Source organism: Truncatella angustata (genome assembly GCF_020726525.1).
Source record: "Truncatella angustata strain MPI-SDFR-AT-0073 chromosome Unknown BKA67scaffold_3, whole genome shotgun sequence".
NCBI classification, from domain to species: Eukaryota; Fungi; Ascomycota; class Sordariomycetes; order Amphisphaeriales; family Sporocadaceae; genus Truncatella; species Truncatella angustata.
The window spans coordinates 727,110-754,436 of record NW_025763383.1 but is presented as its reverse complement, the minus strand read 5'-3'; the positions used below and the strand labels follow the sequence as shown (position 1 = coordinate 754,436).

General features: G+C 49.4%; 9 protein-coding genes across 9 annotated transcripts; 5 read left to right on the top strand and 4 right to left on the bottom strand.

Annotated features, from left to right (window-relative positions):
* Positions 1 to 813: 813 nt before the first annotated feature.
* On the top strand, positions 814 to 2,379 carry BKA67DRAFT_516380 (uncharacterized protein; the record flags this gene model as incomplete). The annotated part of the gene is made up of 3 exons (XM_046097807.1): positions 814 to 1,113; positions 1,180 to 1,315; positions 1,367 to 2,379. 3 exons carry the CDS (start codon positions 814 to 816, stop codon positions 2,377 to 2,379), a joined length of 1,449 nt encoding a protein of 482 aa, XP_045959410.1.
* An 896-nt stretch (positions 2,380 to 3,275) lies between these two features.
* Positions 3,276 to 3,926, top strand: BKA67DRAFT_534082 (uncharacterized protein; the record flags this gene model as incomplete). The annotated part of the gene is made up of 1 exon (XM_046099798.1): positions 3,276 to 3,926. The coding sequence occupies one exon, from the start codon at positions 3,276 to 3,278 to the stop codon at positions 3,924 to 3,926; it is 651 nt and encodes a 216-aa protein (XP_045959409.1).
* Positions 3,927 to 4,425: 499 nt separating this feature from the next.
* Positions 4,426 to 5,729, bottom strand: BKA67DRAFT_534081 (uncharacterized protein; the record flags this gene model as incomplete). The annotated part of the gene is made up of 3 exons (XM_046099797.1): positions 4,426 to 4,953; positions 5,011 to 5,375; positions 5,426 to 5,729. The coding sequence occupies 3 exons, from the start codon at positions 5,727 to 5,729 to the stop codon at positions 4,426 to 4,428; spliced, it is 1,197 nt and encodes a 398-aa protein (XP_045959408.1).
* Positions 5,730 to 6,443: 714 nt separating this feature from the next.
* Positions 6,444 to 8,666, top strand: BKA67DRAFT_559579 (uncharacterized protein). The gene has a single exon (XM_046102410.1). It carries the CDS (start codon positions 8,008 to 8,010, stop codon positions 8,266 to 8,268), a length of 261 nt encoding a protein of 86 aa, XP_045959407.1. The 5' UTR covers positions 6,444 to 8,007; the 3' UTR covers positions 8,269 to 8,666.
* Positions 8,667 to 8,827: 161 nt separating this feature from the next.
* On the bottom strand, positions 8,828 to 10,644 carry BKA67DRAFT_657098 (uncharacterized protein; the record flags this gene model as incomplete). Its single annotated transcript, XM_046107059.1, has 4 exons — positions 8,828 to 9,086; positions 9,219 to 9,783; positions 9,839 to 10,253; positions 10,345 to 10,644. 4 exons carry the CDS (start codon positions 10,642 to 10,644, stop codon positions 8,828 to 8,830), a joined length of 1,539 nt encoding a protein of 512 aa, XP_045959406.1.
* A 5,740-nt stretch (positions 10,645 to 16,384) lies between these two features.
* On the bottom strand, positions 16,385 to 18,420 carry BKA67DRAFT_657097 (putative ribosome biogenesis GTPase Lsg1; the record flags this gene model as incomplete). The annotated part of the gene is made up of 2 exons (XM_046107058.1): positions 16,385 to 17,325; positions 17,379 to 18,420. 2 exons carry the CDS (start codon positions 18,418 to 18,420, stop codon positions 16,385 to 16,387), a joined length of 1,983 nt encoding a protein of 660 aa, XP_045959405.1.
* A 704-nt stretch (positions 18,421 to 19,124) lies between these two features.
* On the top strand, positions 19,125 to 20,489 carry BKA67DRAFT_657096 (Low temperature viability protein; the record flags this gene model as incomplete). Its single annotated transcript, XM_046107057.1, has 1 exon — positions 19,125 to 20,489. One exon carries the CDS (start codon positions 19,125 to 19,127, stop codon positions 20,487 to 20,489), a length of 1,365 nt encoding a protein of 454 aa, XP_045959404.1.
* A 487-nt stretch (positions 20,490 to 20,976) lies between these two features.
* On the bottom strand, positions 20,977 to 22,730 carry BKA67DRAFT_657095 (myosin-like coiled-coil protein-domain-containing protein; the record flags this gene model as incomplete). The annotated part of the gene is made up of 4 exons (XM_046107056.1): positions 20,977 to 21,405; positions 21,525 to 21,768; positions 21,843 to 22,263; positions 22,472 to 22,730. 4 exons carry the CDS (start codon positions 22,728 to 22,730, stop codon positions 20,977 to 20,979), a joined length of 1,353 nt encoding a protein of 450 aa, XP_045959403.1.
* A 1,182-nt stretch (positions 22,731 to 23,912) lies between these two features.
* On the top strand, positions 23,913 to 26,981 carry BKA67DRAFT_514837 (Metalloenzyme, LuxS/M16 peptidase-like protein; the record flags this gene model as incomplete). The annotated part of the gene is made up of 1 exon (XM_046097677.1): positions 23,913 to 26,981. One exon carries the CDS (start codon positions 23,913 to 23,915, stop codon positions 26,979 to 26,981), a length of 3,069 nt encoding a protein of 1,022 aa, XP_045959402.1.
* Between the last annotated feature and the right edge of the window lie 346 nt (positions 26,982 to 27,327).

The window sequence follows — 27,327 nt, the reverse complement described above, 5'->3', positions numbered from 1 at the left end:
CTGAATGCGCATTGAGCAATGGGAGCTCTCGTTCTCCGTTCTCCGTTCTCCCCAGGCCACACACAGGCCAAAGGATTTTCCGTGGTAAGGCCGACTCACCGAAAACTGTTTTTAGCGCTCACCTTGGCCCAGATCCTTACTAAGTGTCCTATCGAGATGGGGCCCTGGATTGGCATCTCCTCCCGCTTTAGTGTACTCTTATTGTGTTGCACCCTTTGGCACCCTGGTAGTCCTGGCACCGGTGCACTACACGTGGTGTCCGAACTCGCGGTGACTATAGTGATCCCGTGTAGAGCCACAATGCATGTCTGCTGGTACGTGTTTGATCTTTCATGTATCGAAGCGCAAACACTCGTGGCTGGCTGACTATGACATAAAAACTGAGCTTTCCATTCAATTCAAATTCATACAGAAGGGGGTCACAACAACTGTCTATAAGGGCAGATGATCATCAAATGAGAAGACGGGATTATTCCTCACGTTGGTGGACAGCATCATTCCGCTATTTGCTATTTCGGACACTACGCACGCCGCTGGAACCGTTCCTAGATGTCTAAGGTTACTATAAGGTAGTTATCGCTTTGCCTGCAGTAACCCCACCATCAACCAGACGGAAGTTGCCCCTCCATCGAAATTATTCCAGGGGGGCACACCAAGTTGCGCTTGACTCACAGCTTGACTCACATCATAAGTCAATACACTGTCATAATTTGCTATATTGTCGCAAATCTGGAGGCTAGAGTTCCTTACAACGGCCGGCTTTGTTTCTGATCCTGCACTTTCGTTCCCCGAAACCACTGCCTCGCCTCCACAATGGCTGCCGAACCTGAGGCCCCGACCGACCTGCCCCCCGCCGCGGCCACGGACCCTGACGCTGGATCAAAGAAACAGCTTGTCGACCCTTGGAACGTTGCCGGAGAAGTCGGCGAAGATGGCAAGGTCAAGGCAATCGACTACAATAAATTGGTGGAGGACTTTGGCACGAAGCTCATCGATCAGGCGTTGCTTGACCGATTCGAGAAGGTCACCGGCCACAAGCCGCATCGCTTCATGCGACGTAAGATCTTCTTCAGTGAAAGAGACCTGAGCCTCATTCTCGATCGTCATGAGAAGGTATGCAGCTGCAAAATTGCAACATATGCAAGGCTGAGCTCAGGACAGCTTCTAATTGCCGAGTAGGGTGAGCCTTGGTTCTTGTACACTGGCCGTGGTCCCAGTAGTGACAGCATGCACGTGGGCCACACTCAGATCTTCGACTTTTGCAAGTGGTTGCAGGAGGTTTTCGATGTCCCCATGATCATCATGCTTACGGACGGTAAGCCAACCGCCCAAGGCCGTTTCAAGAGATTCTCTAACCAGTAATCAGACGAGAAGTTCTTGTTTTCCGAGAACAAGACTGTGGAGGAAGTCATGAGTTACACGAAAACGAATGCCAAGGACATCATCGCCATTGGTTTCGACCCCGACAAGACCTTCATCTTCTCCGATTACGACTACATTGGTGGTGCATTCTACAGAAACATCACGCGCTTCTCCAAGTGTGTCACATACAACACCGCCAAAGCTGTGTTTGGCTTCAATGACAGCACCAACATTGGCAAGATCCACTTCGGCAGTATCCAAGGCGCCACATCCTTCGCATCATCATTCCCGCACATTTTCGGCACAGATGAGTCCCGAACTCAAAAGATTCCGTGCTTGATCCCCTGTGCCATCGACCAAGATCCTTACTTCCGTGTGACACGGGACGTTGCCGCACGCCTCAAGTTTGCCAAGCCATCTCTCATCCATGCCCGCTTCTTGGATGCCCTCCAAGGGCCTGGATCCAAGATGTCAGCCAGCATTGAGTCATCGGCAATTTTCTTGAAAGATACACCGAACCAAATCAAGAACAAGATCAACAAGTATGCCTTTTCTGGCGGCCAGGAAACTGTCGAGGAGCACAGACGTCTGGGTGGCAATCCGGACGTAGATGTCGCCTATCAGTGGCTCGGCTTCTTCTTTGAAGATGATGAGGAGCTGAAGAAACTGGGTGAGCAGTACCGAAAGGGAGAGCTACTTACAGGAGAGCTTAAAGCGATCTGTATCAAGCAACTCCAGGCATATGTTGCCAGCTTTCAAGAGCGAAGAGCGTTGGTTAGTGACGAGATCGTCGACCACTTCATGGCAAGGAAGCCTCTCAATTGGAAGAACAAGCCTGCTGCAGAGAAAGTGGTTCCTGTGGCAAAGGGTGGTGCATCTGACGGTGCCGATGGTGCAGGCGACGGAACGATGACGAAAAATCAGCTCAAGAAGCTGGAGAAACAAAAGCAGATCGCAGCCCAAAAAGCTGCGAAGGCAGCAGAGAAGGAAGCAGCCAAGAAAGAGGCAAGTGGCTAATACTAAGGTTCGTATATAACCCACGTTATGCCAGTGGCTCAGTAACGATACAAGTTGGAATATACTCTAGGCACAGTATAATGCAAGCTGAATGACATGGATGCGAAAGGTGTAGCCCATATCGCATGTTATGGCAGAAAAGCAAATGGCTTGGCTCCTCTGATTCAGTAAACTGGTGACGAGAGTGGTGGGACTCGCGCGACTGATCGAAAATCTTGTGCCCGCCACTTAGGAGACTTCATCTCATGGAACAAGCACAACATCTTGTTCAACTAGCCAAAATTGTATTGGCGTCGAGCAAACCAAGCAGTCCGTGTATAGCTTCCAAAAGGACTCTTGGGACAGTCACTTAATCGCGTCCCGCTATACTTGAATCAGATTGTCTACGCATGCCATATGTTTGTGGGAAACAGGAGTATGATGTATATGGTAAAAAACCCCTGAGGGAAACCGTAAACTCATTTACCTCCTGGTCGAAACGAGGCTCCAGAAGGGTCTTGGTGTAGGACCTATGTCTTGACTCTTCTTCGATGAGCGGTTTTCCGGCCGATCCAAGAGCGAGCTTTGCTACGTGGCTTTTTATTTTTATTTTTACCGAGCAACTCTTCTTTTTTCAACTGCTTCTTGGATCCTGCGTTACCTTGATCAAATGATCATTTGTCCTTGACATTTTAGATACCTATCGTATCAGTGAGAACAAGGGTGCAAACTGGACAATGTTCCTGTTTGCTAGCCGTCTTTGTCAGAAAACAAAGCTCAAGTTCATACCAGATACCTTCCCAATCCAGCCCTTTCCTTTTACGTAGACCTTGCTACATGCCAAGGTATAAAACCTCTTTTCCATTGCTGAATGTGCTTCTCCCGATTGTTCTACGGATTATTACATCATTGCAACCATGGTGTCCCGGTCGAGTTCCTCCCAGCTCATCGCCGATCTATACCAGGACAGGAGTCATGCTGTCCGCATAGTGACTCGGCGCAGTGGTCGCGTGGGCCAGCGCGGGCACAAAATAGTCAACCATGCCAGTGGCTGCATGGGCTTCCTCGCCAGCGGCGCACATCTGACGGCCGGCGGCACTGCCGCCGTGTGGGACGTCCATCCCGAGCTGGACTGGTCGCACTACGCGGCCGGCGGGTTGCGCAGAAGCGGCAACCGCAGCGACGGCGGTGGAGCATGCCGTGATCTCTTTGCAGGAAGCAGGGAAGTCGATGCTCGCGAGGCACTGGCGCTGGCGAGGATCCGACGCCACGTCTCTGATGGACAGCCCGCCCCCGGGAGCGTCTTCAAACACGGCCCGTCCTGCGCTTGTTATTGCGTCTATGGGAATGGCGAGCTCAACGGGTCGTTGCCGACAGAGCTGGTCGAGCACGCAGAGAGGTACGAATCCTGGTCGAGAGTGTCGCCTACCTTGCTGGCTGCAAAGCTTTTCCTCGGCATCGAGGTCCCACAGGACTTCCGATTTGTGGATTGGGTGGTTCAAGTTTTGCAGGATACTGACGACGCGCTTGAAGGCATAGAAGGCTACGGCCCGGAGACCGATGGCTAATGTAACGGTAGGTCTCCAGTCTGTAAAGCAACACGACAATTTAGAATTGCTTTATTACATAATACAACCATAGTACCCAGTACAGTCAATCATGTAACTTGATATTCCGATAAATTTCGTTCGGTGAGATCGTCCTGATTCTGTTTTCTTTTAATCTGGCGAGCTTCCACAAGCCTAGATAATCAGCTTACAGCCCTCCGAGACATGACAGCAGGGAAAACAACGAGAAAAGAGGCCATAGGTTTCAACGGCGCAATTCCGTAAAGTGTATTTGTTCTAATTAGAAAGTCCGAACCCCTGGACGTCACCCAAGAACTTGCAGCCAGAGCTTTGTCAAAGCTCCTGTCTTGGAGAACATAAGAGTCTTGTAGATATTTCTGGTGTTGGCGCGGATACGTTAACAAGATATCGTATAAATTCATTGAGGTCATGTACTATGTTGCTGCACGCTACGCTAAGTCTCATCAAGAAAATCATGAAAAAGCCTATCACTGTTCCCCTACGTCCCGGCATGTGTAGTTGTCGGTTTACTCGCCGATTCGTTCTCCAATCCTCCATCGAGATCGTCTTCTCCAACCGCGGTCGTTCCCCTGCTCGTTGAGGATTCACATACGATGGCAGCTTCGTCATTGGTAGTTGTATCGGCCCAAACTTCTCCTACATACCATCCGAGCTCAAGGTCGGGACCTTTGTCAAAAGAGCCATCTGTTGCGGCGGACTTGCCGCTGATGGCGGTATCAAGGCCAGAGTTTCCCAAAGCCGTTTGAAATGCAGGTTTCTGTCTCAGATTTGACCGTCCACCGCTTCGCGTCACTTCATGGGAATTGGGAGTGTTGCCGTTCGAATTCGTAATTTGGATGCTCTGGTTGTTGTTTCTGTACTCGTTGAGATCATTCGAGGCCTTTACTATCTTTGCAATGAGCTCCGCAACATTCATCTCAATGTGCAGCTTAACGAGGTACACCAATGGGTGGAATTGAATGTAGATTGCAGTGTTAGGCAGGGACATCATCCCAATAAGGACCACCTGGATGAATATATTAGCACTTAGGTTAGATTGAATACACCAAGCCTAGCAACTTACATCCATAGACATAGAGAGGAAAATCATCATCATGTTGAACCGAAGAAGCCTCTCATACTTTTTCAGGCCGTTCGCGACAAGTTTTGACCGCACAAGATAAATGAAGTAGAGATTCAAACCGATGTCGCATAGACCAAAAAGAATTTTCTCTGCACGATCCCACCAGTTGTTGATGTCGATCCATCTTTGAGAAATCTCAAGACGGGCTGGTATCCATATGATGAAAACACTGATGTTGATGAGGCCCACGAAGATAGCTACGCTCCATTTTAAGTAATCAGCTTTGCGCTGATCAACCATCAGGAGCCGGACTCGATTGATTATGATTTGAAGGATGCACTGGATTTGGATAACCCATAGACACACTGATGATCACATTAGTTTAGATGCAAGATGTAGTTAGAAGGAAACTTACATAATCCAAAAAAGATCCAGAAGCCGGGCAGAATACTTAGACTGGGGCTCAAATATAGCCATGAGATGATAGAAATGGCCACGCAGACAAACCACTCAGCCCATACCATAATGATATAGGTGTTGTTCCATAGCTTGCCTCTCTTGTGAGCCTTCCAACTCTGTCTTATTCCTTTGTTGAGTGTGAAAACTGCTAATGCTAACGAGAAGCCCCAGATAATACTGGCAATGTTGAGGTCCAGATCACTTGGTTGCTCAGCGGTATACCAGGATGGTAGCAGAAATCCATTGGCATCGTTCCCCATCTAGAGAGCAGTCCGAGTCTCGGACTGCCGCGCTGCCTCTGGTTCCTTCTCGAACCCCTCGATGATGTCGTCGATGCGATATTGGTGACTCGCTGGCCCCTGCAGGAACTAATGGCTGTGCGAACGATTCTTCCCCAGATCCCAAACAACCAATCGACAGCGCAGTCGATACTCTATTGCTAGTTGCGTACAGCGCTCGACCGAAACGGGTATGACAGTAGTTGAGCGCGTGTAAGCCCGGGTTGTTGTGTTTAGCTCAGTGTGTAGATGTGTTTGGCCATGTGGTTGCTTCGGTCAAGAGTCATTTGCGTAGTCATGAGAATCTGTTCGATGTTGAACCTGAGGATTCCACCCCGGGAACACTTCCCAGTGGCAGCGCCATGGAAATCGCACGCTTTTCAAGCATTTATCATAGTAGTGAGTCGGTGAACGTGCAGCGCTAATACCTGCAAGCTACTGCGACGGTTGAAAATTCGGTCTGTTCTGGCCTGGAAATAATAAAAAGACTAGAGATCGGGGTATTGGAGTTGACCGCGAGTCAGCTCTTTGCCCAAACCCGTCAGCCTTTCATACCTTCTCCAAGATCCTGGGTGACGTCGTTTCCTCAAATGGCAAGGCCTTCCCCAGGTAGAGTTTACGGATCGGCAGTTGGCGTATTTTTTCTTCACCCTTGGCAATGCACAGGCACCAAAACTACGCTTGTAGTTAGTATATGTACGTCCGCCGCTGGATTACACCAATCGGACCGAGGGCCTTTTCTTAAGTAGACCACCATAATCCCGAAGATAGACTCTGCAATTGGACATTTCAAGGATCACAGTCGCGTTCGGCGTTTGAAGAGCTGACCAGTCTGAGAGGGTACTAGAGGGCAAGAAGGCCGAAGGAACTGCAGCGCTTGGCTCGGGTAGAAGTGCGTAAGCCGGTCATGGACTACGAAATCGTGCTCCGTACTTGGCTGCTGCGAATTGCGACTATCAGATCATGAATTGGTTGTGACGCTTGAGTACTGTGGTACACGAAGACCCAAAACCTTAGATTCCATAGCTAACTGGAAGCTTTCATTTACATTCGAAAGAGTTTCATATTGAAACCCTTCTCAGTTCTCGTGCTGCGCCTTTGACGTTGTGGGGGGTGGCGGGCTTCCGGGAACCTTGAGCAACATTTTGCCTTTTAAGCACTTGCCTTGTCGGCTTTGAGGGCTTAGTTCTGAAACTCTTCAGCGACTATTAGTGTACCTACTTAAATTTTAGGCCTTGAAACGAGCACGCGGGCTGGCGGGGACGCTCCGCTGTAACTATGTACACCCAAATGGCTCAGGCTCCATTTTCTTTTTCTTTCCCCAACGTTGATCACTTGTCATGTTCTCATTCCAGTCATAATCCCTAAATCTCAAAGCATATATCATAGGAGTTACATAGCCTATAAGAAAGCTATGACAGCAGAAATACCTCAAGTCCCCATGGTCCCTAACAGCTTTTTGCGCGGGTTATGAACCACCAAAATGTGCCACTGTTTATTTGATACCAACACCATTGAGCGGAGGGACTCTAGCGTAAACCCTAATATCGTGACTCGACATGACTTTATTGTTACACGCCCCGGGAGCGACCCATCTCCATGCTCCCTACAATAATACCTCTAGTACCATGGTTATCTCAGTAGCGATGTTCTCGGTTCACAACATTCATTAGTGCCTCAGTGCGACTCAGCTTCCCCAGGTTGGTCTCTAGGATGTTGAGGATCCGGTCCCAGTAATGGATATTCAACCAGCTGACATGCCTGTGCTCGTGGGTTGGTCGTTGCATTGAGATGTATTTCTGCGGCATCAACCAGGTCAGCTGGAGGGAGACACGGATATATCAGAAGATTTCGTGTTTTCCGCAAAGAGATCATTACTGGGTAAAGGCTCTGGATCAGTGACATCAACCGCTGCACCTCAAATCGACCCCCTTGCTAGCGCAGGTTGATCGATGTGATCACCACGCGCGGTATCGACAAGAATGGTCTTTTTCTTGCTCGTTATTCCGAACTGCTATTGTGGCATTATACCGCGAGACGATTCAGTATGAGGCCAACTTGTGACCAGGATGTCCAGATTTTGAGAGAAATGACTGACGTCATCTCGCGAGGATTTGTGGTAGCTACTTGGCAGGTATGAAGCCATTCGGATCGCCGGTCATGGAGACGCAAAGGCTATTATCCTTCCGCAACGAATATGGTAGCTCCCAAAGTACTGCTTCATTTTCCCTTCATGCCTTGAAAATGGTGTTGATTGCCAATGCTGGCTCATTCAACTTGGGGTGTCTTTGCGCTTGTGTTGCAGAAAACCACGTCGCTGTTTAAATACGTATCATGGGCGCATTTATCAGCTCCATCTGAGGTCAATTGCACAGGGCGCTGTTTTGATAGTAGGTCTGCTAGAGGGAGTGCGGAGCCAATAGAAAATCGTCAGCCCGTCCTAGACTACTTCCCGAAGCTTGTCATGCTTATCCAGACTTTGCCGGGGTCGTCAAGGATGAAAATGAGTATCTTTACTTAATTTATTGCCGAGCTGATGTTTTCCGCCATTCTTTGTTGGTGATTCCCAGTAGCCTACCAAGCTTCATTAGAATCTAGATTGCCCAGAGAAACAAATACACACACGTGTCGATATCGAAGCAAGAAAATTTCAGCGATCACGGTTAGTTGTGGAGGCCAGTGCCATTGCGATAAGGCGGCGGGGTCATCATTATCGCATCCCGGCCGATGTTGCGGATAACGTGTTCGGCTCCGTTCCGTGCAGTATAGGGTCCCGGAGGACGCCGGTGGGGCCAGCTAGGCCGACTATAATCCAAACAAAACAGCTTATGGAATATGTAGCTGACAGATTACACCAACCGATTTCTCATAATCCGGGTGATGTTATCATATTAGTGCTAAAAAAGTTTATTCAACCTGCCCTCATCTCCGCAATATCACAGCACCTTCTCTGAGGGTTCGGGAACATTGAAGCCTATAAGGACGTGCTATCAATGCCAACCACGTCAGCGACATATTCTTGAAGACAATTTGTCCCATCTCTGTATATCGCTACATTGTGTTACTAGCGCAACTACCCCTTAAGCCCACATGTTCAAGCCTTCTAACAAGTCTGGATCGATGGTATTCCCCTTCTTCTGCTTTACACAATCCATCCATCGGTCAATATTCTTCGGTAACAAATTGTCCAATCTGCTGTGCTTCGAATAGTCATGGTCACGATAATCAGGCTTCTTGAAAAGACCTCCTGTCTCTTCATCGCTGTCTTCGCAATATATGGTCTCGAAAGCACTGTCCTCGTCACCCTCACGAGTGTAACGTCCTGATTTGATGACATTACTTCCGTCAATAACATCAGACGGTCTTGGTTATAATGTAGAGCCTTTCAAAATTCCTTATTATCTACTAATTGAGGATATGTAAGATTATCGGTCCACGAACCCTTAAATATCATTCATATCGCTTTCATACCATGTCTGACGAAAGCCTTCAGGTCGAGATGGAAACTTGATCCCTTCATCGTCATCTTCCGTTTGCGGTTCTTCGTCTGAACGATTCTCACCCTCATATTCTGCCTCACTAGCCTTCTTTTCCAGGCACTGGCCATACTTGCACATCGGTCCATACTGTCGATCCCAAGCCGCATCCCCAACCAACTTCCAAGCCTCTTTCACAAAAACTCTTACTTCCTGTTCGTTGTAGTTCCCATTGACGTCACGAAGCAACCTTGTCGGTGCGAAGCCTAGACTATAGTTTAAATCCATGATGATTTCCACTAACGCTGTGCTTGCGACGTTATGCCACTTTGTAGTCATGCCTTCAATAAGTGGAATGCAGGGCTTGATAGTGTGATTTATAAGATCGCTCCGCTTGCGCTTTTTTGCCTTTAGGAGTGCTAATTTGTACTCGGCCTTTGTCTTGGGGAACAGATCGAAGATAATAGCACGAACTTGATCACTCGTCATGTACGCTTCCGTGTGGCTGTCTACACAGGTCGGGATGAAGTCTGCTACCCATGATTTAAATACATCACGAACTAGGCGCAAGGGATTACTAAGTATATCTTGAATGCAAGAACGAATCAAACTCACCAGCCATGATCCTGCCATCCTCTCCTGTAAGCTCGGTGTGATGAAATCCGCCAAAGAAACGACATTTTGTCGTGAATTTGAATAGTTGCTCTATGCTCGTAAACTCGTGTTCCCATGCTGGATCGAACGGATCGTAATCGAGTAGTCGGAGTGCTTCGCTGGGCTCGTTGGTTATCAATATGCGTTTTGAGCCATTCCTGATCTCGGGAATGCGCAAGAATAGTCCTTTAGTGCTAATGGTGATATTGAAAGGCCGTATCATGTTTTGAATCATCGGCTTGAGATCTCCGTGAGCGTAGTACCAAAGCATCCAATGGAGTTCGTTAATACTCTGGCAGATATGCAAATCAATCTGGCAATAACGAAGATTCAACTCGTATACCGAGCCGTCTGGCTCGTCCAGGCCTTCTGGCCACTACGATAGTCACGTTAGCTAAGTCAAAGCAAGTGGTCGCTTCATAGATATATTCGTCACGATGCTCATGTATTTGGGATTCCGTACATACAGGAACGGCGAATTGCGCTTCGCAATTTACCAGATCATCGACTCTGGCGTACGGCGCGCCCAGTAGTTGTCCAATATCCTCAAAGTTGCCCAGCGGAGTTTGCGTCTTGTCCCATGCCACGAAAACATCCACATCGCCATAGTCTTTCTTGGCTGGCGCTTCAATCGGTGAGGCAACCGCCATGAATCGTTTTCTCAACGCCGAATGGCAATGATCACGAACTTGACGATATACATTCGGTGGCATGCGGGGCGTATTGAGGCCGCGAGGGTCTTTGAGTGAAAAGGCAATACCACCCATAATGAGTGCTAGATATGAGGAGTATTCCGATGGGTCGATGAAGATTAAAAAGGACGATCCGCATAAGCTGGAAAGTTTGAAGTTGATAAAAGGCAAGAGGACTGTTCCTAATTAATCCAATTGTTCTTGGAATTTGGAAAGTACGACGACTGCTACACTCCCCTTCATCAGTGGCTTGATATTCTGAATTGTCACGATTGTAATCAAAGGTAACTATTCATGCTACTTACACGAACCACTAACCATAGACTGACACACAAGCATCCGATATTGTTACAATTCGATACTTCTTTTTGCAGCTAGTCAGATTGGAAAATTCGGAGAATAGCGATACAAATGCTTTTCACGTTACGAAGCAAGGCTAGTCGCTACTAACGAATTGAACAGCAATTATTGTGCTGTTCATTCCCACCACACTTGCTTTAAGAAATGGTAACTCAATCATCGAAGATAATCTTCTTCCATGCCGGTTTCATTCTCAACTATTATGTGGGGACCTTGAAGGCCTTCTACTCTGCACTCTGCTGCTCCGATTCTAGGCAGTGATGGTCTAATTGAGACAAACTCACGAGCCCTTCTGTTTGGCTGACTGGTGATACTTTCATTATCGATGCTCTGACTCATGGCGTCAGGGCTTCAGCTCAGATCAGATGTGTGTAATAATAAATATGAGAGATTGTCCATGTACTCTAAGGCATACGGAGAGCACACTAGTTTTCAACTGCTAACAGAATGCTAGGCATTGATGAACACGGATATCAAGGTTAACTCTACCAAAACAAATGCCACTATCATCCATAGAGTACCCTGACAGTAACTCAAGCTGCTGTTAGCACCTACACCACAAACGGTGGGACATATACCATGTCTTTCGCGCGAACTGGTCTCACAAAAACTCGCTAGCCTTAGTCATGAGGTTACTATAACTGCCCAGGGCTCTGTCACGGTTACGTCGGTGATCAAGCCATTGTCGAGACTGCAACCACCACTCAAATCTTATTTCCAGCAGGCGAGATCTTTGTAAGTTTGCTCAATCAATTCTATTATTTTCATTACTAGTTATTGGAATGTTCTTTTACATGTCCATTAATTAAGCTCTTTTACTCATCATCATCATAGTCGACGAGTCTACTTGTTGTACATATCTCTTTCTCTTGGAGAAGGTGGAGGTAGAGACAGAGGTGGCGGCGGCGGCTGCGACGGCGGTTATGACCACAACGGCAAAAAAATGCCCCGAGTATGAACCAGCTTGTGGAAATCTCAGATGTGCCACAGTGAAGATTCCTGCCGCAGCCCGAAAATCGACCTTGATGTCTGAATTTGCACAACCCCCTGGTTGAAGGATGACCCTGCGAACCTGAGCCTTATCCAAAGAAGGACGAACCTGTCTGCAATAATTGCAATGGTCTAAAACGGCAAGTGCCAATTCTACATACACCTTGGGCAATTCTCATACTGAAAACTTATAGGTAAATGCACCAATGAGGCTTTCGATCAAGGTCCTTGGTAATACATCGAGCAGTGTCCCGAAGAAGAGTACACGTTGCATTACCGCAACTATAATGACCAGGGAGACCAATAGAGTTTTTTTTTTCTAGTGTACGTAATAAAAGTAGGTTATTATTGGTACATTCTAACTGGAATCAGAACAAAAATAAGGGCGAGGAAGGACGCTTTAAGGGTTGTTACTGTTCTCCGTACGAGTCGACCGACGCCTACCGGAATACGCTTGGTCTCCAACTTACGTCCTGGATCACTTAGCACTTTGAAAGGATGATTGGTATATTAGTTCGGCCGTCCCTATCTATCGAGGCTCTCACGTCACTACTTCAAAGCCAATGCGACTGCCTAACGTCGAGAATAACATTGTGGCTTTCTGCCAAACCTACAACCAAACGGTGCTCTAAAACCGAATATGTCTGGCCCACTCGGTTTGGAGACCTACCTATCAGATCCATCCTGTGAACACCACCGCCGCATTATGGCGCTACCAGTTTTAGGACTGAATCGCCGGACTGATGGGAGTTCTCACAGGAAGTAATCATGACGGAGCACGAGTTCATTCACGTCCTGGACTATGCGTAAGTCATATCCTTCCACTACTCAAAAAGTTGGAGCTCCTGTGTTGTCTTCAATTACACTTTCAATGAAATCGATCCGCTGACGCAAAATCTGCTATGAAGGATGAACGCGTGCGACCCCAGAGAGCATGGCAGTGCCTACTCAGCTGGCCACATCGACTATAACATTACAACAGACTATGATCTTTCAAATCTGCACTCGCTTCCGTGGACAAAACTGGACCCTGATATACGAGAGACCCAGTGCGATACATCGAGTCCTAGTCACGTTCAAGCCAGTTCTGGACGCGTTTTATACTGTACATTTGCAACGCTTTCTCTCAAGATGGGGGCCAGAAATGTATTCGAAAGAACATAGACCTCATCTGATGCTGACGATAAAGATCCTGGCCTCTATCCACCGGGTAATGGCAAAACCTGCCGTTTCATTTTATGATACGAACCATCCGAAAAAAATCGAATCAATCCCGTGCCACTTCACCTGCCAAACTGCGTATGAGCTCATCGCTGACGGACAGTCTAAGTCGTTCACACTGTCCTTATCGCTGTTCAAGCTATGTATGTGCTGATAAAGTAGGTGGCCATACTAAAGACTATCAAAAACGATAGCAATATAACGAATGTCTCGATATGATTTATTTCATACTGGCTAACCGAAGACACAGATAAAAGAAAGTACTTTGTGGGCTGATTACGGAACATACAGATATATTATTAAAGAGCCTAGTCCAGATGAATGTCGATGCTACCTCTAAGAATCTTTTGAAGCCTACAATTTAACGCAGGCTCCGAGCAAGCCTCGACTCGGAACTTCTGTGACGGCAAAGGTATGGCTAGGCCCAGCTCTGCGACAGATATGACTGTAGAGGGTCATAGGAACTGAGAGGCTGAACACAAGAAACCGACGTGGCCGCAAAAGATATTACATTAACACCCATCTATTTAAATCCTTCGATTTTCCATCTTCTTCGCTGACGATGCAGTTCCCCAGGAGACGGTTGATGATCCACACCCAAGCAACAAGCATTGCAACTCAAACGACGCTAGGTCGTTCAACGCTTTTGACCACAAGGACGATTGCTTAGAACCGTTCGATTCCTTCGATGACTGTAAGTTTATTACGGCAATGAAGAAAAAATTTGTTAATCGGCCTGACATAATCAGACCATCCTCTGATTAATATGTCTTCGAATATGGGTGCGGCTGTGATTCAGCATAGAGCCGAGTATGACTGCGCGATGTGGACGATCACTGTATGCAACGGTTTTCTTGACTGCTACTGGAACCAAAATTGTAACTTGGGGATTCTCAATGCTAACATGAATGCGAATTTGCATGAGCCCTACAAGAGGAACATTTTGTCAGTCAAGACAACGTAATGCCACTCGTGCTCGAGCGGTCTTGGCCGGCCATAGCCAAAGGGGCAGATTGTGATGCTGGTGTTTCATCACAGGCGTTCGATAGACGATGTAGGCAGGCCCACTCGCGGGTCTCTAATATAAATATTCGATATAAATATTCACAAAAAGTCCGTCGATTGCACAAAGGTTTAGGCTCTTGTGCTTATTATTGCTCTGCTAGTCGGTAGACAAGGCCTCGCTCGTCTTCAACATTCATTACTCTGACTTGAATGATACAGAAAGCCAGTTATATAGCCTTTCAAGTAGTGGCTAGAGTCTATGTGACTGCGCAAAATCTCGTGCGTGTATCTGCCGGGCGCTGCGTTCTAACTGCTTGATGTCTTGTGACCATTATAATACTGGACTCTAAATCCTTTACTTCGTACTATCTCGGCCAATTTTTGTTTTTCAATCTGTGTTTCCTCGTAAGACGTGCGACGGCCCTCCAACCGTGTGGTTTAAGAGTCAATGGAGCGGCGTTGTTCTGTTCATTCGACCGCATTACTTTGCAAAATGAGCTTATTTCTCACAGCTGTGGCTCCTCCGATGTTAGATCCCTTGCCTAGAAGATAATGGATCAGGTCGATATCTAGATTGTTTGCCACAAGGTCTGAAATGGTACACCGGTAGTCCAACATATATTTCAGGGTTTCACCAAAGACCTCTAATATAGACTAATCCATAACATCTCAACAAATGTCGGAGGTGTAATTGTAAGCCACGCCCTCCCCATCAATGTACAAGCCGATGGCCAATAGGTGATCCCGAACATTCCCCTTCTACCTCACCTTGGCGCAGAACCTGTGGAGTACGTAGGCTTCCATAAATTTTGACATCCATCTAGGAGAAATCTGTTGGTCGCCTCAATATACTTCATCGTCCCGAACATGCCACAAGCAATCCAACGGTCATATAGTTACTTTCCAGTATACAGACATTGGAATCCATCTATACACATCGCAACCATAGTGCGTAGCAATCCGCTGGGCCGGGACAGCCGGTCCAACATCGACGAGACCGACGGCGAGACACTCATTTACGGCCCCAGTCACACACGCCAAGATAATACGGGTAACCAACGTTTTTCAACTCCCGTTGCTTGTTCCGAAAAAAAAAAACGCGCTCTATGTGGTGTCTTTCGGACCATGCCTTTCCCTCCATCTGTCGAGTAAATCCGCAGTTTCCACCTTTGCCGCTGCCCCGGGAAGAAGTCCCAGGGGGGTGGGATCAGAGTCGTCGGAGAGACCAGGCCTACCGTGCTTACCATCTGGCTTCATGTCTCTGTGAATGCCTATTTGATATGGAAGAGCCGACACATCTGTCGTGCCCTCAAATCTGAAAAGCTTTCAATAGTGGCATATCGTCTTCAATGCAGTACATTTCCAGTATGTACTTGGACCAAGGGCTTGCTGGGCACTCCAGAAAGATCTGGCGGACGGTGGTACGGGAAGCTATTTGGGACAGTGTCAAAGGGAGGGGGCGTCTATCGACTCTTTCAGGCTTGTTGTAGATCGAAAATGTTTTGTCTGTTCCTTTATGAGCTGCTGAACCTTGGCAAAGAGTCGAGAACGTGTTCAATGTAGCCGATTGGCTACGATAGTCAGGTAAGAAGAAAGAAATAAAAAAAGAAAGGAAAGAAAAGAAATCGAAAAGGTAGTGGTGGGTTGCATCGCTGTGTTTGCTCTCCTCCATCATGGAAAGAGGACAATGATTTGTCGTTTCACGACAAGGCGGTCGGAACAACGAGAAGTATCACAAACAAAATGAAGACATAAAGTCCAAGGGAATCCACAAAGACAATAATACATAATACGTCTTGTCATTGTATCAAATATGGTTGAGATGTATATAAAGGTGAAGTTCTCCGTAGATACCTATCAGTATTTTCGAATATCCAGCGGCAATAGCAATAAGAAAAGAGCCAAACCAACTGGCATACATAATTCCAGAGATAATCGAGTCAATAGAATGTCTGACAAGGCTAAATCTGAACAGAATGAGTCTGAACAGAGTAGGTTTGAAAAGATTGAGTCTGAAAAGAGTAAGGCTAGAAAGCCTCAGCCTGAAAAGACGCAGGAATGTACTGGAGGCTGCAGCAGGCAAATCCCCATTACCAGCAATCCCTACTGTGCTGAGTGTAGAGTGCCATACTACACAAGTCCAAAACCGAAGAAAAAGAACACGATATAGACAGGTGCTGCATTTTCAACTTTTTGGGTATTTAGTTCACACATCCTCATGCTGATAAATCTAAATCAACTAATCATCATCCTCTGCCTTCTTCTTCTTGCCTTTTGCGCCACCCTTGAAATGCTTCTTTGAGCTCCCTATTTGCACATCTTTGGGGTCCATGCCAGTCTCTAATGCAACCATAGCTTTCGCCTTTCGGCCACTAAGTGGCTTTCCTTGTACAGCTGCTGATGCAGCTTGGCCCTGTTCCGTATATTTGTAGCTAAAAGGCCTGCTCATGTGCCCAGCATTGCCTCCATTTCTGGCAAAGAAATTCTTGTCAAGTCTTTGTGACTTGGGACCAGCCTTCGGGAGAGGGATAACGTCGCTGTCCGCGACAGACGAATCGTCTGGTAGCTCCAAAGCCTCCATGGCCGCTTGGAGCTGGGCACGACGCTTCTCAGGGAGATGGGCCGAGTCGTACAACTCACGATTGAACTCAGCTGCATCAGGGTATCCTGGTGGCGGCTCGCAGTAGAGGAGTTTGCCATTAACGTAGTCCTTGAGGACTGTTCTAGCCGCACGCGACTCGTCAGGCTGACCATGTCCTTGAGTTTGGAAACCACGTGCCTTGGCGTAGGCGGACAATAGTTCGCTGGATGAGGGCACGCCAGTGCCTCCTTCTTCGAATGGTCGTGTCTTGATTTTGATACCATAAATAGCCTCAAGGAAAAGTTGGGGGATTCTGTGGGTAACCAGAGTTGCTGGGCCAGTGTATTCTCTCAGCTGATCAATGGGTAGCACACCATTACAGACTAAGTCGGCGTTTGTTGAAGCGAAGTTGGGGAAGACTAGACCTGGGCAATCGCACAAGATAACATTGTCGCTGAGGTGGATTGTCTGGAAATGCTTTGTCTTTCCGGGTGTAGATGACACGGACACTTTCTTAGCACCGATGAGAGCATTGATGGTCGAGGACTTTCCGACGTTGGGGTAACCAACAAGACCAATTTGCAATTTTTCGTCCGGATCTGTGTGTCTATGTTAGCGCCAAGCTCCTAATCAATATAATAACCAGACTTACTGTCAGGATTGGGTTCTGGCGCATGGGCCAAGAAAATATCTTCCAACTCCTCGACGGTCAAAATTCTGATGTCTTCGTCGTCAAGGTCTTGCTCTAGGCTAGCGCCGGCGGAAGCATCAGCCTCTCCTTCGCTACCCTCTTCACTATCCTCGTCGGATGACGTTTCATCGGCGGTTTGCTTAGGCGCCGGACGCTGAGCAGAGGTTGAGCTGTGGCCAGTCTGAACATCTTCGTCGGACTCGTCCTCGGCGTTTTGGGCGTCAATGAGCTCTTTAGCGAGGTGGGCCGAGAAGAAGCGGTATGCGATCTTGTTGGCCTTGAAGTACTTTGCCCACTCTTTCCTCTGCTTGACAGTCATCATGTCGGCCTTGTTGACCAGCAACAAATTTTCCTTCTTCTGGTCAACATCCTTGACGTAGTGCTCCAAATCTTCAGATCGGAACATGAGAGGGTTCCTGGCATCGACGATTTGGACAACCAAGTGACTGCGCTCGATGACACGCCAGAGCTGTCTCCAGATCTCGAGGTTGCGCTCAAAGGGAGTCATCAAGAGGTCGTTGTTCTCTGCGAGCTCAGCAAGACCTCGCCTCCAGCTCAAGAAGCTCTCGCGCTCTGCGAGATCGAGTTCCTCCGGTGTGGTGTGTTCATCCCACTTGGGCCTCCTCGGAACGTTCAATGCTTTCCTGTGCTTGTCATGCTTTCCCCTGACCCTGCTCTCTTCGGTGGCAGACAGCAGGTAGGGGTTGCGCTGGTCGGTATGGATGATCTTGACATTGTTCATCTTCTCGGCGGTGAAATCGGTGCCAGCCAGCTCGGCGGTGGCGAGGAACTCGTCCATGGCGGACTGCTGTGTGACGGAGCGCATCTTGACCCATGATGCCTCCTTCCTCTCGTTGGTGACATATGACTCGCCGGTGTCCTTTTGTGTTCGTACGACGCTTCCGGTTGCCTTTTTGCGATCTGCTCCCTTGCCCTTTCCGAAGCGATCGTTCATCAGGGAGTTGCCGAGCCCGACGGTCTGCTTCGACTTTGCGAGCGGCATGATGGGCGATGGTTTATCGTGCACTCAGTGAAAAATGGGCTGAAGGAGTTCAACTTATTGGACGAGTGGTGGGAGGAAGAAAAATATCGCCCAAAGAATTTCCTGGAGCGGGATGACTTAGAATTGTGGATGGAGGAACGAGTAATAATAATATAATATCGTGTCTTTCGTTGTTTCCCTCTGCCACAATACTGCCTAGTTGCCTTATTAATTATGCCCTCTCTATGCTGAATAATGGCGGGGCTGCCGCGGGGCAAATTCTTGAACTTTTTCTTTTCTTCTGCACAGAGACTGAGACTGAGACTGAGACTTGCAAGCAACGTTTAGGCCCCACGCTGCGTCACTAATGCCCCATGATAACGATAAGCAGGCCGCGACTAAAAATAACCCCACCAAGAATTTCTACCATGTACGGCACTCTCTGTGTCCCTCTCCTCCTGCCAGGACCTGCTGCCACGAGAAAAAAAAGTTCAGAGGACCCTCCAGACCCTTGAGACCCTTGAGACCCTTGAGACCCTTGAGACCCTGTCCCACTTCAGCGCCCAACAGTGTGGGAGGAAGAATCGACTACTCTTTCTTCTTTTTCTTCTTCTTTCTTTCTTCGCTTCTCTCCTGGTTTATTCCAACGCTTCCCACTCATAGAAGTCCTCTGTCGCCTGTTGGGGGATTTTGAAATTGTTGCTGAGAACCCAGCCATCGCCAATATGCCCAAAAAGTCCTGGATCAACAAAAAGACGGCCCAGCACTTCACGCTGGTCCACCGTCCTCAAAATGATCCCCTCATTCACGACGAGTCCGCCCCGTCCATGGTCCTGAACCCCACGAATGCGCCCGCCGCCGCTGCCTCATCCTCCAAGGCGAAGCCGTCTTCCAGGCACCTCGACGACCTCGCCTCCGAGCTCGGTGTTGATGCCGAGAGGATTCGAGCCAACGAGGGCGAGGCCGCCGAGTATGGCGTCTACTACGACGACACCGAGTACGACTATATGCAGCATCTGCGCGACCTGGGCGATGGCAATCAGGGCGGCAGTGTCACCTTCGTCGAGGCCACCGACGACGGCAGCAACCGGAACAAGGCAAAGGGCAAGGGCAAGCAGCAAACCCTCGACTCTGCACTGAAGCAGCTGGATATCCAGGCCGGAGACGGGAAGAAGAAGGACCTCTTTGACGAAGATTTCCTGCCGAGCAAGAACTTGACCAGAAAGACGTACCAGGACATGCAAGACGTCCCAGATGCTATTGGTGGCTTCCAGCCGGACATGGACCCCAGAATCAGGGAAGCCCTCGAGGCCCTCGAGGATGACGCCTATGTGAACAATGACGAGGAGGATGACTTCTTCGGCGAGCTCACAAAAGAAGGCAACGAAGTTGACGAGTATGACTTTGATGATATGGACGACGCCGGTTGGGAGACGGACGACACGGCAAAGCCAGCCAGCGAATACAAAGCCGGCACATCATCAACAGCAGCAGCAGCAGCAGCAGCAGCAGGCGACGAAGCGCCAGAACTGGTACCAGTTATCATGAACGAGGAGGAAGCAGCAGAGGCCGCCGACAAGGTGAACTGGATGGAGGACTTCAATGCCTTCAAAAAGGACCAGAAGGCCACCAGTTCGCGGAAACTCGGGGCACCCCCTTCACAATCAGACCTCCAATCATCCATCATGACCACAACCACCAACGGTGGCCGGAGGAAAAAGCGCAAGGGTGCTCTCACGGATAACTCGTCCTACTCCATGACCTCGTCGTCCCTTGTGCGGACAGAACAACTCGGCATCCTGGATGCGCGCTTCGACAAGATCGAGGAGCAGTACCAGCCAGACTTTGACGACATGGGCTCAGTCTCGGCCATCTCCACCACATCGACAGTGGATGGACCCGTGAGAGGCGACTTCGACAGCGTGCTGGACGAATTTCTCGGTGGCTACGCGCAATTCAACAAGAAATACGTCCGCAAGGATTGGACGAACGGCATACAACAGCTCGACGAGATCAGACAGGAGCTGGGTCCCGCACGGATAAAAGGCAAGAGCAAATCTACCAAGGCTGGCGGCGGTCGTGCACGGTAAAGCAGGCCGGCGGTGCAAAGGGAGAAACGAAACTTAGTTTAGAGTCGTCGGAGTAAGATACCCTTGGACCAAATCAACCAACTGATTCGGTATGCAAATCAATGAAAGCAATGAATCGAGTTGAAGGTTTTTTTGGGGTGGTGACTTGGTATGCGGATAATACACACTACTGTACGTATATATGTATTGCAGGCATGTCAGTATAGTGTGGGCCAGTCACCTAATGCAAGCAAGCGCACTTGCTTTGAAGGACTATTTGAACCCACAATATACGCCCTAAAAAGGAGTGCACACGGGCCGTCACGTCAGGTCGTCTCGCAGCAACTACGTACGGCTCTGATAGTTGAGTAATACGAGTTCTGCGCCGGGCAATGACCCGACCTTGTGTGTGCGAATAATCTCAGTAGCGGGTACTATCCTCGAATCAACTCGCCACTAGTGAGCATACGCTTTAACCTATTTCCTCCGGTATAGTCGCCCCCCCGACCTAAACATGACCATTCGTCGGAACTCGCACAGGGGGTGGTTGTGGCCCGTAAGGAGTTGATCGAGGAACAGGGGCTGACGGTTCGTGGATCTCCTCTTCCGTGTCGTCGTCGAACTCGCCCTCGCTGCCTTCCTCGTCGCCCTCTTCGTACTCGTCCTCGTACTCGCTTTCCTCTTCCAGATCAACCTCGTCGCCCAGGTCCTGTTCGCCTTGCATGCCCTGCGGGATACCACGGCCCTGCTCTTGCATCTGCTTGATGATGTTTTTGAGCTTGTTGTTCATCTTGTTGCTGGCGTCGATTTCCTTCGTGCACTGATCGGCGTCGTGGGCCATCTTGGCAATATTGGCCTCCAGGACCTCCTTCTTCTTCTTGAGCCTCTCATTCTCCTTCTCCAGCGTCTTGGTCTTCTTGCTCATGTCCTCCATCTCCTTTCGAAACGTTAGAAACAGGTCGTTACTATTGTTAAGCGTGTCCTCAACCTTCCGGTAGGAAGCACAAGTCAACACTTTGCCCACTGGCACGGATAGAGGGCTGCTAAAAAGCTTACCTGGCGGAACTTCTCGACATAGACGTTGAGTTGGTTGCGGAGTTCCATCTCCGTCTTGTGAAACGTGTTGACTTGGGAGTTGAGCTGACTGGACTTTCGGGCCTCGTTCTCGGCGGCCTTCTTCTGCTGGTCGTATCGAGCCATGTGATATTGCACTTCGATCTCTTTGGTGCGCATTTGCGAGTGGAAATGAAGATCGCGAAGCTCGTATTGATCGATGAGGGACTTGAAGCGCGCCTTGATCCTAAGAATATGCCACATATCAATATTTGCACAACAGACCAGAGCCAGGGAAACCTTGAACCATGCTCAACGTACAGATCCTCGACTTTACCGTTCAGAGCCGGTTTCCTCGGGTTGTCCTTCTCTTCCTGGTACCCCTCAAGGGTCTTCAAGATCTCTTCCGTCCTCCGATCGCCATCCTTCTTAAGTTTGGCGTATGTGTCTTGCAGGGATCGGTGGTCATTCTTCAGTTTATTGTTGTCCTTTTGGAGTTCCCTACAAAGCTTCTCAAGCTTCTCCTTGAGCCCGGTCTGCTTGGTAGCTTCGTTGCGGCTAGCGTCCTTCTCTTTCTGGACCTGGTCGGCCCGCTTCTTGTTCCTTGCACTGTCGCGTTCTAACCGTTTCATAGACGTGAATAGCTCGTTGCACTTCTTGGTCAGATGGTCGATCTTGTCCAGATCGCCCATTTTATTTGTTGCAGAGAGCAATTCCCGGTTGTGCTTTTTCACCTCGCGATCTAGAGCAGCAGGAGGCGTCAGTACAAGTCCAGCACATGTATCTTCTACCTGGAACAACATCAACCCTAGGGGCAAACGGTTGGCGAGCAGGTCGAGTGGTCGCGATCATGGTCTGATTGCCTCCACCACCTCGTCCCTCCGCCCCCGCCCCCGCCCCCCTCCGTGATCCGGCGAAGCAGTCGCGTGACAGTAGCAGGCATGACGTACCAATCTCTTCCTGCTGTTCCTTCTCGGCGGCATTGTCTACCTCCAACTGTGATATCCTGGCAGCGACCAGCTTGGATGCCTCGGAGGAATCCATGGCCTTCTTGCTCTTGGCCTTCTTGTTGTTAGCATTGGCGGCGGATGCGGGCGTTGGTGCTGGGCGGTGGTCGTGATGGTGATAGTGGTCGGCTCCGTTGGTGATGGGATTCGAGGCGAGAGGAGCCGGGGTGGCTGCATTACCGGAGTGGTTCGCTGTCGCCATCATCGCTAGAGCCGTCGGATGACTTTCCTATGCCCGTAGCTGTGTGTCGGGAGGTTGGGTAAGCAAGGGCAGGCGGCGACGGGGGAAGAAGCAGTTCAGGGCGGGATGCCCAGAGAGGTGTCTCTTGTGGTGGGCATGGGCATGGGCATGGGCATGGCTATGGGCACGGGTATGGGTATGATGAGTATGGGCATGCACATACAAGAGCGCATTCATAAGTGGCGTTAGATGAGGACGCTGCTGAAGAACAAATGGTTGGTCTAACACTTATGCAGAGTCCGGGTCTAGGTGGTGAGGTCGAAGGATTGGCCGAGCGACGGGGTCTGTCTCAGGCAGTCCAGAGATGGGTTATTTCTCCAGTACTGTAGTCAAACTGGCTGTCTTGCATACAACCACTCGATCAATGATGGCAAGCAGACTTTGACGTCCACTGGGTTAGGCCAGGTCGTGAATGTCGCTAGCGCCTACAAGATTGCTTGGTCAATGCATCTCATCCACTCGGGATGTGCATTAAACCAACAAGACCCCAAATCACCCTGCACCAAGAGCGTCCCTAAACTGCCCCCCAGGTGCTGCGTGACCCCCCCGAGGTGAAGACCCGGCGCAGTGGATCAGCCCGCAAAGGAATGGCGCTGTCGGACAAGCAGAACGTGGCTATATCGGGGTCAAGCCGTTACAGGGGTTGATCTCAGCTTCCATGGCCATCCACCTCCTACCTACCCAAAGGTTCAACATCTGATAATCCGAATGGATATGTACATCAGCTGAGGCTAAAGGCTGTGTTTTTTCGTTCCTCGACTGTCTGCAGCCTACGTTCATCAGCACTGTTTCGGAATGTCTTCCACGTCGATACTGCAACCTAACTAGACTAGTCCGATGAACAATAACTGGGAACTGCTCTTGATTTGTAAGGCTCGTCCGTCCATTCGATATATTCACTAAACCGAGCCGGTGATAAGCTATCGGGCGGTGCGGTGCGTCATCCAGCGCGACAGCTCCAATGGGGTCGGTCGGGTCGTACTTGCCTCGGAAATTTTCGAGGGCCCATCGGCAGTCGTGGTTGCGATTCATCTTTGACAACTCCAAACCACGCATTCTTTTCGTATTCCCCAATTTTCTGTTACTTGTACTTTAGCATCTATCTGCCTTTAATTACTGTTTCGTCTGCTGTTCCGACACAAAATGCTTCGGAATGCTACAAATGCTGTCAAAGGTGCGGCCAAGAAAGCTGTCACAGAGCTTTCCCAGTATCCCAAACCTGGCGAGAAGGTCCATGGCTTCACCTTGCTGAGGACGAAACATGTACCCGAGCTGGAGTTGACTGCTTTGCACCTCAAGCATGACAAGACGGGTGCGGACTATCTACATATTGCCCGCGACGACAGCAACAATGTGTTCTCCATCGGCTTCAAGACGAATCCTCCAGACGACACCGGTGTCCCCCATATCCTCGAGCACACTACCCTCTGCGGCAGTGAAAAGTACCCCATTCGAGACCCCTTCTTCAAGATGTTGCCGCGAACCTTGTCCAACTACATGAACGCCCTCACTTCCACCGATCACACCTTCTACCCCTTTGCGACAACCAACGAACAGGACTTCCAGAACCTCATGTCTGTATATCTCGACGCTACCTTGCATCCTCTCCTGAAGAAGACCGACTTCACCCAAGAGGGATGGCGGATAGGGCCCGAGAACCCGCGCGTTGCCGAGAAGGATGGGGATGCCACACCCGAAGACAGCAAGTTGGTCTTCAAGGGCGTCGTCTACAACGAAATGAAGGGTCAGATGTCCGACGCCGGTTACTTGTTTTATATCCGTTTTCAAGACCACATTTTCCCAGCCATCAACAACTCAGGAGGCGACCCGGAGAAGATTACCGACTTGACCTATGAACAACTCAAGAAGTACCACGCAGACCACTACCATCCGAGCAACGCCAAGTTGTTGACCTACGGAGACATGCCGCTGGCTGATCATCTCAGAGAAGTAGATGCTCAGCTTGCTGCCTTTGAGAAGATCGAGGCAGACGTGGATACCAAGAGACCTATCGACCTCAGTGATGGTCCTCGGAATGTCACCGTCTTTGGCCCTGTCGATCCCCTGGCGGACCCAGATAAGCAATACAAAACATCTGTCTCGTGGATCACTGGAGAGACAAGCGATATCGTTGAGTCTTTTGGTGTCTCGATACTGTCAAGCTTACTCACCGATGGCTACGGGTCACCTCTGTATAGGGGCTTGATTGAATCGGGTCTGGGCACGGATTACAGTCCTAACACCGGTTATGACAGTCATACCGCCACTGGAATATTCTCCGTCGGTTTGACTGGAGTACAAGAAGGAGACGTAGAGAAGGTCAAGCCAGAGATTCAGAAAATATTCAGAGAGGTGCGCCAAAAAGGATTCGACCGATCCAAGATTGATGGATACATGCATCAGTTGGAGCTCTCTTTGAAGCACAAGACGGCCGGCTTTGGCATGGGCCTCGTTCACCGGGTCAAGTCGCCCTGGTTCCGTGGCACGGATCCTTTGGACACCTTGGCTTGGAATGAGGTCATTGATGCATTCGAGGCAAATATGGCCAAAGGGGGCTACCTCGAAGGCCTCATGGACAAGTATTTGCTCAACGACCATACCATGACCTTCACAATGGCTCCCTCCTCGACTTATGGCGCGGATGTCACCAGGGAAGAAGATGAGCGACTGGCCGCCAAGATCATGCAAGCCACACAAGAAGCTGGAGGCGAATCAGAAGCCCGTAAATTCTTCGAAGAACGCGAGCTTGAGTTATTGGCTGAGCAAAGCAAGACTAATACCGAGGATCTGAGTTGTCTTCCTACTGTACATGTGCGGGACATTCCAAGGGAGAAGGAACTTATTTCAGTCAGGGACGAAGCTGCACATGGGAGCAAGATCCAATGGCGCGAAGCTCCCACCAACGGACTGACCTACTTCCGCGCCATCAACACGTTGGAAGACCTTCCCGACGAACTTCGTGCCTTGATCCCTTTATTCACAGACTCGATCATGAGACTTGGTACGAAGAATCTGACGATGGAGCAAATCGAGGATTTGATCAAGCTCAAGACCGGTGGGATTTCTGTTGGCTACCACAGCTCAGCCTCGCCGACTGATTTCCGACAAGCGTCCGAAGGCATTAGTTTGTCTGGAATGGCACTTGATCGCAACGTTCCCGACATGTTCGATTTACTACAAAAGCTGATACTCGAAACCAATTTTGACAGTCCGGAAGCCTCCAAACAGATCAGACAATTGCTTGAGGCATCGTCGGACGGCGTTGTCAGTGCCATTGCCTCCTCTGGGCACTCCTACGCCTGGAGAGCTGCAGAAGCCGGCCTCACGCGGGATGCTTGGTTGGGCGAGCAAGTTTCTGGTCTTACTCAGGTCAAATTAACCGCGTCGCTAGCTGGGCGTCCAGAAACGGACAAATACGATGATGTTATTGACAAACTCAAACAAATTCAAAACTTTGCAATCGGCGGCTCGAACATGCGCGTGGCTCTTACTTGCGGCGCAGACAGTGTGTCTGCAAATTCTAGCGCTCTGGCCAAGTTTATGTCCGCGCGCCCCACGGAGGCAGTAACCTTCCCCGACTCGCAACGACAAAGTTTACCTCGTGACATCAAGGCCTTCTACCCTCTCCCGTACCAAGTTTACTATGGCGGACTTGCCATTCCAACCGTGTCCTATACACACCAAGACGGCGCACCTCTGCAGGTTCTTTCTCAGCTTTTGACGCATAAGCACTTGCATCACGAGATCCGTGAGAAGGGAGGCGCATATGGTGGCGGCGCTTACATGAAAGGTCTTGACGGTCTGTTCGGGTTTTACTCCTACCGTGACCCGAACCCTCAAAACACACTCAGCATCATGCGTGGAGCTGGCCAGTGGGCAGTAGATAAGCAGTTCAGAGATCAAGACTTGGAAGAGGCCAAGATCTCGCTGTTCAAGGGTATTGACGCGCCCAAGTCCATCAATACTGAAGGCATGGATCGCTTCAGGTACGGCCTTACCGACGAGATGAAGCAAAACCGTCGACAACAAATGCTCGACGTCACAAAAGACCAGATCCGGGAAGTCGCCCAGAAATATATTGTCGAAGCCCTTGCCAAGGGCAAGGAAAGAGTCGCCTTCCTCGGTGAGAAGAAGGACTGGGTTGATGACTCTTGGAGCCTACGGGAAATGAATGTAAGTGGCAGTGCCGATGCCGCGGATGATGTCGAGTAGAACGGCGGCGCCTTGTGATATTTGTATATATCGGCGCAGACTGTACAATAATTGTGCATATACCCACCTCTAATAGACATGTACACTACTTGGGCTTGGCTAGCTCAGCTACCAGAGCTACTTCACGCTTTCAGGATGACTTGAATAGTATGCCAAGTGGCGTACAACCTTTGACATATATGCCTTAAACAGCGTTCAGATACCGATACGCCTCACTGCTTTTTCACAGTAGCATTGAGGTCACAAGAGCGACGCAAGAGCAAGAATCAGATCATGAAAACCGTCGAGCAAACTTTTGGGTTAGTGGAAACACAGACCCGTCGTCGACTTGATAGGCTCTACATCT

Excerpts from the sequence above, each read along its gene's own strand:
- BKA67DRAFT_559579 (XM_046102410.1), top strand. The coding sequence starts at position 8,008 with ATGCTGGCTCATTCAACTTGGGGTGTCTTTGCGCTTGTGTTGCAGAAA.